Source organism: Rhodnius prolixus, unplaced genomic scaffold (genome assembly GCF_049639745.1).
Source record: "Rhodnius prolixus isolate KJV_2025 unplaced genomic scaffold, Rpr scaffold_3, whole genome shotgun sequence".
NCBI lineage: Eukaryota > Metazoa > Arthropoda > Insecta > Hemiptera > Reduviidae > Rhodnius > Rhodnius prolixus.
The window spans coordinates 6,926,579-6,946,451 of record NW_027411603.1 but is presented as its reverse complement, the minus strand read 5'-3'; the positions used below and the strand labels follow the sequence as shown (position 1 = coordinate 6,946,451).

The following is a 19,873-nucleotide window of genomic DNA, read 5'->3' as shown; positions in this document are numbered from 1 at the left end:
TTTGGGTAAGAGCAAATAGAAATAATAATAAAAAAAAAAATATTAAGAACGGAGTCTGAGAAGAAAGGTGCAGACAAGATGCTAGTGAAAGTTCCCCGGATTTAACCCAGTTTCCACTAACCAGGAAGTCGGCACCAAACGTGCCATTGGCTTTATGAAGTTTGTTTAGAGTAATGTTTATAAAAAAATAAAGAAAGAAAGAGAGGTGAAAAAAGTGGTCAGATCGGGTGAAAGGGGGTCGATGTCCAGAGCGGATTCTTAGCAAGGTCGTGGCCCGTCACCTAGGACACAGCTTTCTATAAATCCTTAATCTCACAAATACAAAACAGGCTGTCATAAAAATAAGCAATTATCTTTATCAATTTTATTAAATATTAATTTGACAATATTTCAGAAAAACATGAATTACAATAAAATATCTCTTTTACACTAATAAGATCGTCAAATTTTCAAAATTCAATTTCTACAGGAAATAAAAGTTTTTTAGGTCACACCGGATGAGAATAAAAAGTTTAAAAGCGCGAGGTTTGTGCGTGATCAGAGTATCTCAAACTCATGTAGTAAATCGCAGATCTCTCCAACTTAGTAATAAGTTCTTAAAATATCGTTAAAAGATTTTAACAAAATTTCCAACTGAAGTGCATCTTTATTGAAGCTATTTTTCACTTTTCATTTTGGGATTTTTTTTTTTTTTTAAACTGGTTCCAACGATATTCTAACTAAACTATCGTTCCGGCAGTCTTTGGATATCATTAAGACAGCTAACAATCGTAAACTTTTCAAGTAAGTCTAGTGTGTGTATATAAGTAAGTGATCACTCAATCCCAAATTGAACTGAATTTTAAATAAACTGAAAAAAAAAAATATGCAGGGTGTTCAGCATAAGACTACGGTAACTTCAGGAGGCGATTCTAGGCATCATTTGCAACAAAAAATTCCATATAAACTATGGCTCGATTCGGCTCCGTTTTATAGATATTTTTAATTTTATGTTTTTTCAAGGTACTACTACTTTTTAGCAAAAAGTTGCCTTTATTTTTCCAACTATTATAGCTACAGCAATTTCAATCAGCTCATTAGAAAGAACATTTTAGAAAGAACCTTTTAAATAAGCCAATTTATATTCCAAAATAGTAGTATTTTGAAATAGAATAGAATAGAGTGAAAGGAATTCACCTACCATAAGAATATAACTGATCAGAAACATCAAATCCAGTACTTTCATAATGCCGACGCTGTTTTGAGGCCTACTTTTTTGCAAATAATATCAGATTTCTGCGTCAATTTTTAACATAACCCCAATTATTGTATACCGTTCGAAAGGTGATCGTATGTAGATGTTTCTCCTGAATAGTGCACGGTTTTTTCATATGAAATGTTTTTGAGAAAAATGAAGTCGAAAGTTTTTGGAAAAAATTAGAAACTTGCTATTTCTTATGTTTGGGTCAGAAAGTAAAATATTTAATATTATCATTTTGGAATACAAATTAGCTTTTTTGAAAGGAAATATAACCTTCTTTCTAATGAGCTTATTAAAATAGCTGTAGCTTTAATAGTTTGAGAAATATAGACATCTTTTTGCTAAAAAGTAGTAACACCTTGAAAAAACATAAAATTAAAAATATCTATAAAACGGAGCCGAATCGAGCCATGGTTTATATGAAATTTTTTGTTGCAAATGATGCACAGAATCGCCTCCCGAAGTTACCGTAGTCTTATGCTAAACACCCTGTATATAAAATTCAATTTCGCCATTGAGTAGTCTTTACAATACATAACTAAAACCAAATTTTTATTGACAATTAACACCATCTTTGTGCACAGCCGAGAACTGATCTTAAGACAGACTATGCTCCTTGAGCTAGCTCTTTTTTTATATAGTTTGTACTAAAATAAAATTGGTGAATGACGAAGAAAAAAAAAATCATCAACAAAATGAATATTATTAATTCGCGTTATTTACGATAAGTACCCTATCACTGAAGATGATTGAAGTATTTACATCAAAAAATAAATAAATAAAATGAAAAAAATAAGCATATAAAATCCAAATATCACATTAATTTGTTTCCTTTATTATTATTATTTTTTTTTAGATTCGTTATAAAAATAATATTTATATAATAAGAATAATAATTTTTGATAGATAATCTTTGATATACTGTACAAGGCAATGAAACTGTACAATTTATAAATCATTTATACACCACATTATTTCTAGTGTTCTTTTTTTATCTTCGACTACTTTTCTGTCTGGCAACTGGTGAATTCTGCAACAACAACAAATATATATATTTTTTAATTTACAAATAATGATAACAATCATGTCTTCTATATTATTAATGCTTTTGATTGATGACAAAATTAGGATTCCTCTCTGCGAAGAGGAAAACCTGAGAAGTAGTCTTTTAAAGACGACGACCTTTACTATATAAAGCGGACAGACTGCGCTAAAAGTGCTAGCACTTTTAGAACAAGTTAGGGATTGTAGCAAAAATACTTAAAGCAGTTCTTCCAGCCTTTTAACATAGCTAACACTATTGGTCCAAAACTTGTGCTTGTATTACCAATGAAACACTGGACTTACGGCACTTAAAGTAAGACAAATCTAGGAAAACTATTCCAGAAATAAAAACATAATTAAAAGACTTCATGTCCGATCTGTGCAAAATCAGTGTAAGAAGATTCGAATCGTGATTCCTGGGTAGATTCCAGGAAACGCACACAGAAAACTGTGGATTTATTTAAGCCACTATCTCAGGGTAGGCTCTGTCAGGAGAAGAAAGAAATTTTCTTCTCAAAAACCTGTTTCATTGTCATCGCGAAATTGCACTGTGTGAAATATATGGCTCTCTATGGCCAGAGAAGATGGATATATAACAATAGATTCTGGGCCTTGTAAGAAAGGGGAGAAGAATTAACTAAGGCGTGGCTATCTAAGGTGTGGTAAAATAAGCCACTTTGCCAGCGCTACCTAGGAGACAGAACTCGCCCCTTGCTAGGGAGTAAATAGGAGTAATTTTTTCATTCATAACAAAAAAAAAAATTGAATTTTCTAAATTAAATGAACGTAATGAAATTTTCTACATACCTCATCCTTTGGTTTATAGCCAAATAGGGCCTTTATTCTATTAGGAGTTGACATTTTCTGGGGATTTCTATTTTGTTCTTTAAGCACGCCCCCCACCTTGACAAAAATGATTAATAAAGGTCATCAAGAAAAGAAAAAAAAAGAAAAGAAAAAAACAAAATTGAAAAACAAGTTTTATTAGGAGGGCATATTTTTTCTTAAGTAATCCAAAATAGTTCAAATTTATTATAAAAACCTAGTAAATAAGTTCGTCTTTCTACTTTTTTGATTCTTAACAATTTCCAAACTTTTTTTTTTTAAGATTACAAAACAATATAAATAAATAAATATTGATACAAAAGCAACATCACTAGAAGAACTAATAGGCTAACCTTTGCTCCGGATGATTTGTTTGTAGTCGGTGGACTTGGTTTCTTGTATGAGATCTAATTATAAAAAAAATAAAAATAAATAATATACTTCAAATAACAATTCCAAGCTAAAGAAACCAAATCAAGCATGCTAAGTAAGCTTAAAGTCATGCAATTTTTGAAAATAAAAATAAAAAACAAATCTCAGAAAACAGAGAGAAGCTTTGTGCATCGCAATGGGAGTAAACTGAAAGCTTGATGCTTATGTACATGCTGCTGAAAGTGAATATAGCCCAGCGTCAAGTTTAAAAAAGTTGAAAGCTTAAGTTTAAGCACTATTTGACGAACAGATTATTTGATTTACAAATGAAAATTATTTGTAATCAATGGCGATTCATTAAAAGATTAGTTTAAGAAGAAATTTTTGAATTCATTCCTAGCTGACCAACCTGAATCTTAAACTTTCTTTTATCTTCTGCGTTTTTATCAAATGAAGGTTCAGCCTTCACAATGGCACCTGAGCCGGACTGTACATAAACAATTTGAATCAGAAAATTGACTATTTACTTTTAAATGCTTAAAAAAAAGGATTCAAATCGTTTTGAAAAACAAGTAAACTTTTTTAAAAACAAAAGTGCACCATCCACAAAGAATTGAGGAAGATTGAATGCTTGAATCAGGAGCTTCTTTTAAAGAAAATCGAGCATCGTTTGTATAGAAAGCATTTTTCTGTATGAAGATCCAGGTATGAGAAAAGTACCTCACCCAGACTTTCTACAAGTAAAGAATCTAAAAGGAAGTTATCAAAGTGAAGAATGTTGCTTCCGACTAAAGAGTATAAGGGAGAGGTTTTTGAGCCCTTTACAATTGGGGTGGAGATATGCTTATGCAAACAGCTTTCCGTCGTGCATATTCGTTAGGACATTAATGATACTTAGCCATGTGAAAGGCTAGAAACGACACGACTTCATAAGATAGCCAGGGGCCAGTGGCGCCAAGAAAGACATCTGTTGGTTAACCAAATAAGGCATCATTATGTATAATAAGGGATTCGGTTTATACCTATGGCGAAATAAGGGAAAAATTACAAGATTCCGGAGTAAAAGGCTCAATTTTGTGTTTGCTAGCTCTAACTATAGCGGCAGATTCAATTTCCATCGATTGATACATCACTTTTCAAATCTTTGTTGAACTATCATGCTGATACTTAAAATGATCAACTAAGAGAACCTTAAATTTCACCTTCAGCAAGCCTGGGGGATAAAACACTACAAGAGGATATCCATCATCTGAATTTGAAGCTTGCTTCGATTTTTTAAGATTGCACTGATAGCTGTGGCTAAGTGATGCATTATTAAACTTCTTTTTTAACTTTTGTCATTTTCTCTCAATTGAAAGCATTTACTAATTAGGTTAATATAAAAAAAGTATGAATGTTTCAAACAGAGTAATTCTTTTTCGATGTTGCGAATTTTTGGGCGCACTTTATGATTACCATGAACCATGAACAAACAAAAACAAACAAATAAAAAATACAATATAATAAAAACTGCTATATTTAATATCAGGTTCAGCATAACTATTTATTTCAAGAACTGTAAAATGTGACTATTCATTTCAAATGACTCTGGAATCGATGTCTTAAAAACCTCTAAGAATTGGAATAGTGCAATAGATTTTACATAAAATCAGAAAAGATGCAATAATTTTATAAAGTGCTCTAAAAATTTAAGGGAGAAAAAAAAAATTGTGCAAAAAGCAAATTTCAGACAAAAGTGTTTGGTGTAAGCCTTAAAAAAACCTAATCTGAAGCTTTGAGGTCAAAATAACAATAAATCGTCAAATAAGATACATATTTCCATGTCTACTGTTACTCTCAACTTCTTTTAAGGCAATTTTAAGTTATTGTTTCAAGGGTTGCCGGCCTTATTTGCAAGTAATTGAAACATACATGTAATTAAAAACATTTTCTATTACATATTTATATACACGTAAATATATATTAAAATATTCATAAACAAAATTTAATTTTGTAAATTTCCCACTCTTCCCCGTACGGGGGAAGTGGACTAGCCACTTCTTCAGGGATCTTGGCGTCCCTGCGGGTACCCCAGTCTAACAACATTTACACTGACACCCTAAACACTCGCACCATTAAAGTAAGAACTGGCACAGTACTTGATACGAGTATGCAGGTTAGGCAAATTTTAGCTAATTATCAGACATTCCTTAAAAAACAGGTTTACATTTGGACCCTTTAATGATGCCCACATTCTATTAAACAAACACCTACACTTTTGACTGAAGCGTTAAGCCGCATTGTATTTAATTCACAGTCAGCTCCTTCAATTTTACAAATATTCCACTTGTTAGGAAAAAGTAATTCAATGTAATGGCGAGTATTTCGATCAATAAATTAATATTATATGTATTTATAAAAATATATTCTTCAAAAGAAAAAAAGAACTTTCTTGGTTACCTATTAATTTCTTGTGCAAAGATATAGAAAAATTGCAGCCCAACAAAAATATAAATAAATAAAATAACACGAAACACAAAACAACATGCGAAATCACTTCTATCGGAAAGAAAAAAAGTTTAAATAAGATTAAAATGTATATTTACTTTTATATCATCCTCTTTGAGATCAGCTGGATTTAGAAACTGGGTTTCCACTGGATACGAAGATTTAAGATGTGGTGGACACAAACTATTTCTTAATTGAAGTATGGACATGCGTTCTTGGCAAAGATCTGAATCGGGCAGATTTACTATACCAGCCTTCAGATCTGCTAGACACCGATCGTCGAACACTTCACCAGCTTCTTCTGCAGCTGGAAATACTCGTCCTAAAGTTAAAATAAATACATTGATTCATTTATTTTTTTCTTGTATCTTGACTTGTCACATTCTTTCAAAGAATGTACAAGTAGCTAAGCAAAGTAAGCATGCTTGTTAAAATGCATCTATATAATGCAGCATACATAGCTGGAATCTAAAGGTTTAATATTATGCCCTGTTTCCTATAAGTACTGTGTGTATTTATGTTTCAATTAAATAAACTTTTGAAACTATGAAATCAGTGCTAATCGTTTGAGGAAGGATATTATCTAGGAGATAATAGAACAGTGGAATGGCGCGGCGATTAGTCACAAGATTTCGGAAAGTTACGGAAATGGAGCTCGGTTACAGAGTTTAAACAAGTACTTCTGTGATTCTTTGGGATCATCAGCCATGGTTTCCCAAGCTGAGAAATTAATATGTATAATTGAATGCTGCAGGAAGAATATAAAGAGGTGATGAGATTTTCGAAGTAGAAGCACCAAATTAGTGGAGAATCGTATTAGAATCTTACTCCGAAGAGTGACCTGAAGCTTTTCTACCACGAAACTCGCCCTTTATAGTAACTCTTCGAACATGCCGGGATAAAAAAAAACGGATCAGCTGATTATCAAGGAGTGACTGTGTGGTCCCGAACCAGCTTCTGCAGTCACGAAGTAATTTTGTGACAGAGATCACGTTTAGTATCATGCATTCTCAATTTTAAAATAGATAAAAAATGTTAACATAAATTCCTAGATCAACAGTCAGTTAATAAATAAAAAAGAAAAAAACCTTTAAACTTACTTCTAAGTAGTAAAATAAATAGATAAAAAGAATGGTATAAGTTGTAAATAAATTAAACAGGAGGTTTAATCTGAAATTTAAAGATTTTTTTTTAAATCTAATCTAAAAAAAAACGTTAGAAATTAGTTAAGAGAGTAAGCAAACAAACCCGCTGACAGTGAGAAAATGTTACCAATTCCACGAGGTAGACTTCTAACAGAAGACCGCCTGCCACTACCTATAGAATCATCTGGGCTTAAATCGTGTCCAAGATTATCAATGCCACCTTTTCTTCCCCTAGAACAAATGTTCAACTATAAGTCAAATATTTACGATATTGGATTACTAATTTCTTTTATAGAATGAAAGGTTATACTTACGTTAGGAACTCCTCAGAATGTGACTTCATAATTGGTGTGGATTTTAAGGATGGCTGAAAATGGTTACAAAAATATAGACTGATTTAAATGGTATGATAACAATACACAATCCTACTGCGAAACATTTGCACTGGTCTACTAGTATTGCAATCGGCCAACCTATGGATATTATTTAGCACGCCAAGAAAACAGCGGAATTTTCGAACTCTCATTGCTCTTTTAATAATTTTCTCCTGAATACAGTAATTTTTTTAAAGTGACCAGACGAATGTCGAACAGTTTATTGTGTAAAGTAAAGTAAAAAGTAAAGTAATCGCCTATTTTTTCAGGCGGCGCTTAACGTCCAACTACCAATTAGGTGTCGTGGACGAAGCCGACTAGCAAACATACTTCACTGTAAATTTCTATTATTAACTATTAAATAAAATCCAAGGCCTAGACCGGGAATCGAACCCAGTACCACAATGCATATTAGCTTTGCAGGTCTCGCCTCTAACCGTTCGGCTACCGTGGCGCCTAGTTTACTGTGTATATACTACTAAATGAAAGGAAAAAAAATAATATTAAAACTAAAATACCCACTTGCGCATGATTTAATGAAGTAGCAGACTGAAAGGCTATTGGTGCAGGTTTAACAAAATTATCGGTCATGAGACGGCGATTTTCTTCTTGTGCAATCAACAGTTTGTCGCTGTACTCTAATAATTTGCTTTCCAAGCCCATTGCTTTATTACGTTCATATCTTAGCTGCAAAAAAAAAAAAATTATTGTAAAATTAGAAATATTTAGAATCATCACAGTAGAAATTTCGGGTCAATTAAATAGTTTTCTGAGGTATAGATGTTTTTCTCGAATTTGGAGCACGATTTTCCTTAGACTTGAATGAAGAATTCCAAAATACTTAAATTTTTCCAGAAAAATATTGTTCGTTAACACTCATAAGGCGCTCTTTCTCACCATTTTAATAATATCTCTAGCAAATTATTCATAACTCTTGCGCAGTTAAAAAAAAAAAAAAAAAAATCGAGATTTGTTTAGTAACTTCTGGCAAGACCTCTTTTTCGATATTTGTCATACATTTTCTATTATGATTATTACTGCACAGTTCTAAAAGAACTTGACTTTAAGTTAAATGCGTGTATCGAATTTATCCAAATGTTCCACTTGATTGCCACACTACCCCATTCTATGTCTGATTTCCTCGGTTAAAACCATCCTAACCATACTTTCAAAAAGCGACCGTCTTCTCTAGATTCCTTATTTATTTTAGATACATTCCAATAGGAATATTTATCCCTTCCCATCAAACTTGCAAACACCGCTAGTCAATTCAGAATATAAGTTTTCCATTTGTAGTTCTCGGCCATCTTATATAAAATATTGCGGAAAATGTTTTAAATAAAAGTGATTGTTACTAATTAAAACAATCTATACACGTAAGTCCAATATAAATTGGATTATTATTTCAGTTAGGAAAATTAATATAAATGTTTCACTTAAGATTTGCACATTTGAATGGCACATTACCTCTTCTTTTAATGTATCGACCGTTTCATTTGGTACACCAAAAGTTAAATCTTCCAACTTTTCCTTATATGCCTGTTTCTGAAATTAAAATAACTTATAAGCAACGCAAAAAAAAATATATATATATATTATTTATTTTCGTTTAAAATACAAAAAAGGACTTACCATTTTAAGTTTCAATTTATTCAATTTTAGTTCATATTCTGATCTGATATTTTTTTCAATTTCGCCAATATTTGTTTCTAGTTTATTTATTTTTAATTTTGCATTTAAATATTTTTCTTTAACCATATCGTATTCCTTATTTAAACTGAAAACATTTTTAATGAATTAAGAAGACGACACAATTATAAGTTTGAAAACATATTAAGAACTAAGTGCCTTTAAAGAAAAGTCACAGAGTAATTGAGTACAATCTACTTTCAAAGGGTTCGTGAATAGGGGATCTGTTTGTTTCTGGGAGCAGTAACCCCTAAGTTCAATCTCTTCCGAGGGATTCCTTGGGTAGTATATTCCTTATCTTGCATATTTTAGTTTAGTTTAATTTGAGGCGATCTGCTTTAGAATATCTTGGAGTGGAGAGTATGTTGGCCAAGCGAGAGGTGATCCAGTCGGCTCCACTGTTCTCCCTTGAACTTGGTGAAACACCTGGGGGTACTGTAGAATGATGTAGGTCTCATAAGTAGGGTTATTTTGGTCGTAGTGCAGTACACCTCGTTAAGAAAAAAAACTAAAGTATTCTGAAGCACCGAAACATCTCTACTTTGTTAAAACAAAAGAGAAATTTAGGCCAACAAGAAATGACTGTATTAGGCGAGATGACTTAATGAATTTCAAGCGCGGCGGAGAAAAACCCATACTTAAACCCTGTTAAACTGGGACAACACTATCTTTAAAAAACTCTTGAAGTAGAATGAAACCAAATATTTTTGGTCTTTCGAAAGAATATCAGCCACAGAGCACACCTATGAAAATTCTTACTACGAAGGAACACAAAATTAAGATTCTTTTATCAAAATCAAACACACTCACCTTGCCATCTCTTCTTGGACCTTGCCTTTATAATCATTGAACGTCCTCAAGATATCTTTGATTTCCTTTTCCAAAGATGGTATAGTACTTATACTAGTTTCCATTTCCATGATTTTATTCTGCTTCTTTGCTAAATCTTCCTTGAATGTTCTAAAATTACTTTTAAAACGATCAATAATTACACAAAGAGAAGGGACTGAGTCTTGGCTGAATGGTTCTAATTTTACGTCGATAATTTCTGTCAGAATACTATTCTGTTCAATCAATAACTCGGTTAGATTTTGTTTTGCAGTGGCTAATTCTGATTCCAGACTATTATTAGTAACTTTCATCAGTTCTCCAGTGGTTTCCAAACTTTCAATTTCTTTTTTAAGAATGTTCGTCTCATCTAGTAATTTATTCTTTGCATCTTTCAATAACTTTATTTCTGAAGTTTTTGTACGTAGATCTCTATTTTTTAAAAACAAATCAGCATTCAAGGTTTTTATATTTGATTTGAGATTATCTTCTTTTTCAGTCATTTTAGTTAGTTCATCCTTTAGTAGATTTACATCATCGGTTAATTCTAGGTTCTTATCCTCCAATATCTTTACTTTCTTTAGTAATTCATCCGAATGTTCTCTGGACTTAAAAACATGAAGAGTTAAATTAATAAATGATTCCTTTTTTAGTTTAATCATATCAAAAATTGAATTTAATTCAAGTTCTCTTTTTGATAAATATTGTTGGAATTTCTTTAAATCTTGTTCTACTTTTTGGTAAGAATTTTCATCTTCAAATTTTTCTTCTTTGATTTCCCAATCGTTTAATTGTTCAACTAAATGTTTCTTCAACACAGTAATGATTTCCTCTGACAATTCTTTTTCTTCTGTTAGAAGTTTTATTGTCTCTTTTTGTTGCTCATTTACATTTTCTAATGACCTTAATTCTTCTTTGGTAAGATTTAATTTCTCTTTAAGATTACTATTTTCTGTGGTTAAACTTTGTAAAGAGCTTGTCTTTATTGTTAATTCATTGTTTATGCAATCAAGTTTTTCTGACAGATTGTTTTTTGTATGCAGTGTATTGTTTAAATCTTGTTTTACTAAAATCAAATCTGAGTTTATTGATTCAATTTCGTACATCACTTTTGTGTTATCATTCGTTAAACGCGTTATTTCTTCTATTTGCTCTCCTTGTAAGTTGGTCAATTTCTGTAATTCTGCAATTAAGGCGTTCTTTTCACTTACTAATTTTTCTTGTGCAGTTTCTAACTCATTAAATAATTCAGTCTTTGTATTGAATTCTTCAATCAAATTTTTAAATTCTGTATCTAATGATTCACATTTACATTTCAAATCACAATTATCTTTATTAAGTGTCAACATTTCTTTAGCTTTGTTAGCCAGTTCTTGTTCTAATGAACATATTTCGTTTTTCAATTGCACAATTTCCGTTTCCACCGATTGTATTTTCTCCGTTTTACAGTTTATTTCTTCCTTCATCAGTTTTATTATTTCTAATGAATCTTCAATTTCTTTTGAGCGATTTTCATTCAATTTCTCTTTCTCTAATAATACTTTTTCTAATTTTTCTGTATCAATTTTCAACGTATCCACTTGATTATTTAAGTCAATAATATTATTCAATAGCTCTAGTTTTTCCCTGTCTAAGTTGAATATTTGTTCAGCCAATTTCCTATTTTCATGTGTGAGGCACTTTTCTGATTCTATTTTTTCAACTAATTCAGACGACATTTGTTCTAGTTTATTTTGCATATTCTCTATTGTTTTTTGCAAGTTAATTTTATCTACATTTAATGTCGCAATCGTTTGCTCATTAATTTCTAATTTTTGAGCATATTCCTCTAAAATTTTATTACATTCATCCAGATTTTCTAAGTGGGAAGTGAACCTTTCTATGAATTTGTCGAATGTAGTCAGCTCATCGATTAACTTGATGGAATCTTTTGGAGTTTTGGTTATATTTTCGTCTGAAATATTTGTTTTCTCAATAGAAACATACTTTTGTAATGATTCCAAACGATTACTGTCAGAAAATCCATGCCCTTTCAAGATTTCATACATTTTTTCATTAATTTGATTGCATATTTGTTTCAACAGTTTTCCTTGACAGCACAATTTTTCCAGTAACTGCACCTTATTTTCATGTTTACCAACCATTTTGTCTAATTCTTCTTTAACTTGAACAAGTTCATCTTGGGACGACGAAGCCAAGCTTGATGTCTCTATCAATTCTTCTTTAATGTTCTCAATTTTTATATTTAACATTTGTTTTTCATTCTGCATTTTATTTATTGTTTCTTGCAGTGTTTTAATTTCGCACGTTTTTAATGTAACTTTATCATCTAATTGCGATATCCTGTGAATCAAACCATTCTTCTCCTTTAAAATCAACTGAATGTTATGCTCTTGGAGTGTTAATTTGGATTTTAATTCCTGTACTTGTAACAAATAATTATTTTCGGACATCATATGATCGTTGACTTGGCCAATTAGGATTCTATTTTCATCCACGAGTTTTTCTTTTTCTAGACTAACTATATTCATATATTCTTCAAGTGAATTCACCTTTTCCTTTAATGACTCCCTTTCATCAATTACCGCTTCCAGATTAACTTTGTGATTTTTTATCTCACTTTCAAGATGTATGAGCTTTTCTTGAAGCGTAGAATGATTATTTTTTAATGTTTCATATTCCGTACTTAGTTCAGCGTGTTCTTTAGAAAGCAAATCAATCTTTTGCTTTAATAATCCTCTTTCATCCCTTAATGTTTCAAACTTAATTTTATAATTTTCAACTTCATTTTCAAGATAAGTATTATTTTCTTGTAACGAGCTAGTACTATTTGCCTGTAAATCATATTTTACATTTAATTCTGACAGTTCTTTAGAAAGTGTATTTATTTTTTGTTTTAACTCCTCTCTATCCTCACTTACAGATTCCAAATTAACTTTGTGATCTTGAATTTCATTTTCAAGTGAAACGTTATTTTCTTGAAGTGAGTAATAACTATTTGACAATGAATAATATTTTTCATTTAATTCTGTTAGATTTTCAGTAAGTGAATCCACTTTTTGCTTTAATAATTCTTTTTCTTCACATACCGTTTCCAATTTAGCTTTATGATTTACAATCTCACTTTCAAGATAAGTGTTACTTTTTTCTAGAGAGCTATGGCTACTTTTCAATGAGTGAAATTTCTCATTGAAATCGGATAAATCCTTAGAAAGAGTGATCACTTTGTGCTTTAACAATTCTCTGTCTTTAATAGCAGTTTCTAGTTCATCTTTGTAATTTTTAATTTCACTTTCTAGACAAGAAATATTTTCTTGTAGCTTGCAATTACTAGCCTTAACGGAATCATACTTTTCATTTAATTCCTTAAGATTGTTCGTAAGTGAATTTATTATTTTAGTTTTCCTGGCCATGTCATTTTCTAAAGTAGAGTTTAATTGATTCACATTATCCAAATTGGTTTTGAGTTCGAAAAGTTCATTATTTTTTTCAGCCATAACTATTATTAACACGTCCTTTTCTTTGGAAAGTATTTCATATTTTTCAATTTGTTCATCTAACTTATTATTTAATTCTTCTTTTAATGTTTCCATTGATCTTAATTCGGACAATTTTTCTATTAAATCTTTTCTTATTTCTTTTATATTTTTTTCAAAATCACAATTCTCTTGTGTAATGTGTTTCAGATTTTTGTCAGCTTGTTGCAGATTATCTTTTAGGTCTAGAATTTCATTCTCTAGGACATCTTTTTGTTCTGTTAATATTTTAATTGTGCTAGTGTGTTCTCGAATAATTTCATGGCAAGAACTCAAATCTATTTTGTAAGTTTCCATTTCTTCATTTAAGTTAGTTAGTTGTTTGTCCTGGAAATAAAAAATTATACAAATTAATTTCTTACTAATTTATGTATGAAAGACAGAATTCATTATAAATTCTGGAATTTACTTACTTTTGTACATAAAAAAACAATAAAATCTAAAACTAATAAGGGAACATTAAAAAGTTGATAAAACTATTCAATTTAAATGAGCGTTTTTGTACAATCGTATCGTTTGTGTGTATTATTATTTTCTTTGGAAGGGCAGCAAATTATATCCAATCCTTAACCATAGTGGGTCTACAAAATAGAGTAGCTCACTGTAGAGGATTTAAAACAATCCATAATACAAAGTTAATTAGATGTTCAGAACATTAAGACAACCCGATGCTCACTGACAGCTCCAAAGAATACCTGTCAGGCACACCGGTGGAGCAAGTTATCGCGAACTTTCTACACTATGTTCGCAAAATCGCGCTATACGATTGTATGAAGCGATGTCACTTGATCAATCAAACAAAACTGCCATTAGTACAATCGTCCAATTACAAACCTCTTATTTTCCTGACTACTTTCAGTAATAGAACCCGTGAGTCCAATGTGTCCGTTCAGCAAAGACGAAGAAAAACATACTTTTATAGAGAATGCTTTTAAGACGCCAGAAGAACAAATGAGAAGCATAATGGAAGTTGTTCCTAAAATTCGAGTGATACAACGACTATAAAAATAAGTACTACACGCCCATAAGTCAAACTGCCCTAAACAGTTTTGTACAGATCTAGTTATATTATCTAGTCATTAATGTTACAACTGAATAATGAACTAGTTATTGTAGTCTATTTGGAGATTTCAAGTTCATACGCAGCATAAGGTTGTTCACATAAAATAACACAGTTCTATAATTTGAAAATGAAAGAAAATCACATGTCTATATGCCTAACACGACAATGAAATTCGATACCTTTTCTTCAAGAGATTGTCGAAGTTCTTGAATCTGAAGATCTATAACTTGATTTCCTAGATTATCTTCAGGTAATGAAATATCAGGAAGACTGCTTTCACTGATATCATTTCGTTTTGGCTTTAATTCATTTAAATATTCCAATTGTTCCTGCGAATAAGAGCGCAATCATTATTAAATGATCATGTATTGGCATGAATTTAAATTTAAATAATTATATAGAAATTCTACTTCTTCTCGAACATCGATAACAAGGTATATTTTATAACAACGGAAATAACTCTTGAATTATTAAGCTAAGTTCTTGTATCTCTCTTTTAGTTGGCCCCAAATAATTTTCGCGGAAACCGAATTTTTTTTTATTCTGGAATCGTAATAAATTTTCGAAATACAGTTTTCACTACTGTTTATATTTTAAGGATTACGAAAAAATATCTGTATGGGATTTCCTGAGAATGTATGAAAGATGAGCAGCTGTAGCTGTTCTCAAAACAACTAGATTTGCTTCAAAAAAAAGGGGTTGCACTGGTGAAAGATAATGGCGACCGTGTATTGCACAGCTGTACCTTTGTGGTTACCTCTCGGAGCATCGTCCACACAGAAGATATTTGAAAAAAAATTGGTTCTGGAACGTGTCGGCACATATATGTTCTGTGAATGATGAGTCTTCAATATACCAAGTAACTGACTGTGATTCAATCATTTAAGAAAGATATGATGTCAGCAACATATGTACAGAGGGTAGTGTACTAGCCAGGAAAATGTGTGCCCCTCCGTATTCCCCGAACAAAAGAAAAAATGAAAAGTTAATGTTGACATCCTCACATTCACATGATACAATTTTTATACCTGCAGAGTAAGTCGATGACTGTAACTGTCTGGTTCTAGCATACGAATTCAAAAAAATCAATGCAAAATCCAATTAAATATGAAGTCTAATTACCAAATTAAGAAAGCGTAAGCACATATTTTACTATGAACACTTTTCTTAATTAATAAAAAGTAGCTATAGGCAGGATTCGAACTGGGGATCTCCCACTTACAAAGCCACCTTCGTAAGCAACTAGACCAACACCCGCCCCAATTTATTTTAATATAATGCGCGACAATATCAAAGATCACAGGAGCATGGAGTCGCCAATCATCTCCGAACAGCACTTATGTCAAAACTTTGAGCGTAGTATTCGAATCCGGGACTTCAAATTTATTTGTGCGGTAATCTAATTACCAACTTTACCTAAAAACCATACTTTTTTTTAGAACTAATAACACACAAATTCAAGCCAAGCGATTACCTTTATTATTCCTGCAAATTTATTTGCTGAATGAAGAATTTCTAACTAACCTGGTTAACTTTTTTTAATTCCGTTATTACACGATTGAAATGATTAATTTCCTCAATCAAAAACTCTTCTTTTTCTTGCGATTGTTTTAATTTCATTTCGTAAGTCATTATTTCTTCTTGTAAAGTGGAAAACTAAAAAAAAACCTAAGTTTGAATAAATTTAAATTTTTTTTTTTCTAAAAAATGCTATGATTTTCTTTAAATTTGTTTAAAAAAAACTTCACAGTGTAGGCTAAAGTTGTCCTTCATATTTACAAAACAATAAAGATTTTGTTCCTTAATTTTTTGAATACACACAACTTAAATATGTCTTATATTTAGGGGAGAAAAAAATTTGCTAACTTATACCTTCGATTCTTTTTTTTTAGTAACGTCTGAAAGTTCTTCCTGAAGTTCCATGCATTCATTTTCATAAGTTTCAAGTTTTTCCATTAAATTTTGACATTTCTTGCACTCTCTATGCACAGATTCTGCAGACACGACTTCTTCATTATTCGCAAGAATAGTTAAATCTGCTTTAAGTCGTGCTATTTCATTATCCTTATTAGTCACAGTATCGGCTAATTTTGTACAAACGAAAACAAAAAATTACTTTAACAATTTACAATAATTCAAATAATTATTATTATTCGTGTTTATTTTCATTCAAATTTTAATAGTAATCAATAGAATTAAAGCACTCACTAAGTTTAGAAATCGTTTGATTGGCTGTTTCTAAATCTTCTTGCAATTCCATCTGGACTGATGTTAATTGCTCAATTTGATGCCTTAATCTTTGCACTTTAGACATTTTTTTCGTTGAAGATTGTGTTGAAGAAGACTTACTAACTTTCTAAAAGTTTATTGAAAATAATTATTTCAAAGAATCAGAGCGAATAGTTTCTTTTACTTAACTTTTAACTTTTGTAATTCAATAACAAACTTTTTTGTGACCTTGTTAAACATAGTTTAAAAAAAACAAACAAAAAAAAACACTTACCAATTGCAACATATAACTTAAAGGAGTCCCCGAAAGAGGAGATGTTACACTGATGTTGCTGTCTTCACCTAAATTTACATTTTGAAATTTATAAATAATGTTCATTTAAAAAAGAGAAAGAAACTTCGTTTTACTAAATAAATAAGACTACTTAGAAAAAACAGAAAATAATGACGATACCTAGATGAGTAATTTCTGATATTATCATTTCTTTGGTGACTGTTGATTTTTCCTTTGTTATAAATTTCTCCAGTAGAGTTTTTAAAAGGCATTGATGTTCGTGTGGAAGGCTGCAAACTTTTTCTTGTAATTCTTGATCACTGGGTACCAAATTTAAAGAGCAATGTACTAACGAAAGGGTTGCAGCTACTATGAGATCATTTTCATTCATTTGACTTGTATCTATGTCTATTGACGGATATATGCCTGAGAAAAATAAAAAAAAATTAATTATATTTCCAATAAGAAGAATCTGCTGTAAACCTCTCACGACTTCTCTCAAAATAGTTATTACAATTTAATTTAACAAATGTACTTAACTTCCATTCTTTAATTGTACTCAAATAAATATACGGATGGTGGGATGTTGATGACCCACTGATAAGGGATTAGAATGTTTTATTGGTCTAGACAACCACGCTTCCAAATTCTCGATATCAATACCTTAAATTTAACAGATTACAAATCCACACTTTAGGCTTTTTCGTTATTTACTCTCCCAAAAAACTAAGTCTATTCCGTAAAATTGCACTTTCGATTATACGATTTTCAAATTTGGATTTCTTGCAATGGGCATTAATGTGGTTTCAGTTTTCCTAAAACTCTCATTCTGCAAATAACAAAATGATCTAAGGATACTCGTCAATTCATTGCAACAGAGAGGGATTGCAAGGACTCTTCCTTTCCAAGTTAAGTTCTGATTCTGCATTCTTTCACCAAACGGAGAAGAGTTTATAGAAGAAATATGTGCCTGTACTTTTTGCCGTAAATGCTATTTGCATTACAGGACGGTAATGGCAATATCTATTACAATGAAATATCCCAGTTCGGAAAATCTTCGACTTACCTAAAACCTCTCACAACTAACAACTGTTGGTATACTATTTTTTTTCGGACCAAATCAAACGTAATTATTTTGCCAATTTCTACATCACTTCACATTCTAAATTTCATCCTAAATCTCAATTTACATTTTTTATGATTAACGCAGTCTTTTTTATTCGGTCTTTAAATATTATCGTTAACTTTACTTATTCCACCGGAAAATAATGAATATGAATAAAAATAATATATATTTTAACTAGTATAAGACAACCCTCAAAAGATGTTTAAAATGCAATGAATTTTCAGGTTTATAAATTTTTCCTCCCAAAAAAACTAGAAATCAGAGTTCATGTTTTCTCTGTGATATACATATACTAGTTAGGTGAGTAGAGGTTGTACTGTAGATCTGCAGTTGGCTAATAGATAATTCATAATTAATTATAATGTCTAAGTACGTACCTTTAAAAAAGTTGAAAGCACATTCAATACTTCGGACATTCTGTGCCTGTTTACCGTGCCTAAAAATTAGTAATATTTTCAATTTTTAAATAGAAATCTAAATTTGCTGTTTAGTAGAAAAAAAGAAATTATTCCAGAACATACAATTTACACACTAATCGTGGGAAAAAGTCGCTTGTGACAAAATCTTCTATAGTGTTTAGCTCTTCGTCACAAACACGTAATACATTAGCCTGGAAAAAGGACGATAGTGAAAATAAATCTGAAAAAAACAATATTAGAATAGTTTGAAAACAAGTTATAGAAACAAAATATGTACCCAAGATAAAAGCAGCTTTTTCCATCTACCGGTGTCCATTTTCAAAACTTACACTTTACCGCCAAATAAAAAGTCTACGGTAAACAATAACTGATATAAAATAAAAAAATAGTCATTATTTTAAAAAAATCGTAAGTAATATTGTATAAAGTGAGATCTGAAGAACTTATACTTTAGAAAACAAAATCTTAGAATTTTGACTCTTATAAGTACTCTTAACTAGAATGTTTGAAAATGCCTGTTTCAACCAGATACAAGATTGTTGTTTGCTGTAACCGTCAATCCTCATGACCGTTAAACATTCTCAGCAACAATCATAATAGACATTTTTTTTTATGTTTCATTTAATTTTATCTTTGTTCTTTGTGTTTTAAAAAATAAATAAAATGGTTTCTATTAGGATTTATGTTTTATTGCGATATAGATGATTGTAAAATATGTTAGAGCGCCCCCCAATTTATTTTTTTAACATTCCACCTACATTTTCAGCATGATCAGTATTATTCCTATTTTAACTGATAAATTAATTTAATGTTTTACTTCTTCTTCTTCTTAATCATTCCTCGTTTTCCTTTCAGTGTCGAGGTGCCTTCACTAAAACTTTACAACTATCCCTATCCTCAGTCCAATTTCTATTTCTTCTCCAATCCAACTTCCTTTTTCTGAAATCCTCTCTCACTATCCCTTCCCATGTTGTGCGCGGTCTGCCCCTGCCTCTTAGGCTCATAACAATGTCTTGATATACGGCTTGTGTCCATCCTCATCTGTGCCCAAACCATCAAATGTTTCGACATTCCCTGTTGTCACCTTTTCTATGTTTTGGCACTATTACCGAAACCTCCCAATCTTTAGGAATCTGCTTCTTTTTCCAAACCAGATTAAAAATATGTAGAAGGATTTCTTCTCCCTTTGTACCCATATACGTACTGGGGTCATTCCGTCATG

At 31.0% G+C, this 19,873-nt stretch overlaps 1 protein-coding gene across 4 annotated transcripts; it reads right to left on the bottom strand.

The window, feature by feature from the left end:
- Window positions 1–349: 349 nt before the first annotated feature.
- LOC141452473 (uncharacterized) lies at window positions 350–19,200 on the bottom strand. Of its 4 annotated transcripts, none has more exons than XM_074124652.1 (20): window positions 18,929–19,200; window positions 18,754–18,842; window positions 18,610–18,668; window positions 17,287–17,532; window positions 17,107–17,174; window positions 16,812–16,959; window positions 16,476–16,687; window positions 16,128–16,259; window positions 14,783–14,932; window positions 9,987–13,867; window positions 9,120–9,264; window positions 8,955–9,032; window positions 8,010–8,174; window positions 7,428–7,480; window positions 7,241–7,344; window positions 6,067–6,290; window positions 3,891–3,968; window positions 3,463–3,516; window positions 3,092–3,187; window positions 350–2,270 (listed from the first exon to the last, which is right to left on the bottom strand). In XM_074124652.1, the coding sequence occupies exons 1-20, from the start codon at window positions 18,965–18,967 to the stop codon at window positions 2,232–2,234; spliced, it is 6,060 nt and encodes a 2,019-aa protein (XP_073980753.1). In that variant the 5' UTR covers window positions 18,968–19,200; the 3' UTR covers window positions 350–2,231. The 4 variants fall into 4 exon arrangements, with proteins under 4 accessions (XP_073980753.1, XP_073980752.1, XP_073980754.1 ...); XM_074124651.1 differs by having other exon boundaries at window positions 7,217–7,344; window positions 18,929–19,199; XM_074124653.1 differs by lacking the exon at window positions 3,891–3,968 and having other exon boundaries at window positions 7,217–7,344; window positions 18,929–19,199.
- Between the last annotated feature and the right edge of the window lie 673 nt (window positions 19,201–19,873).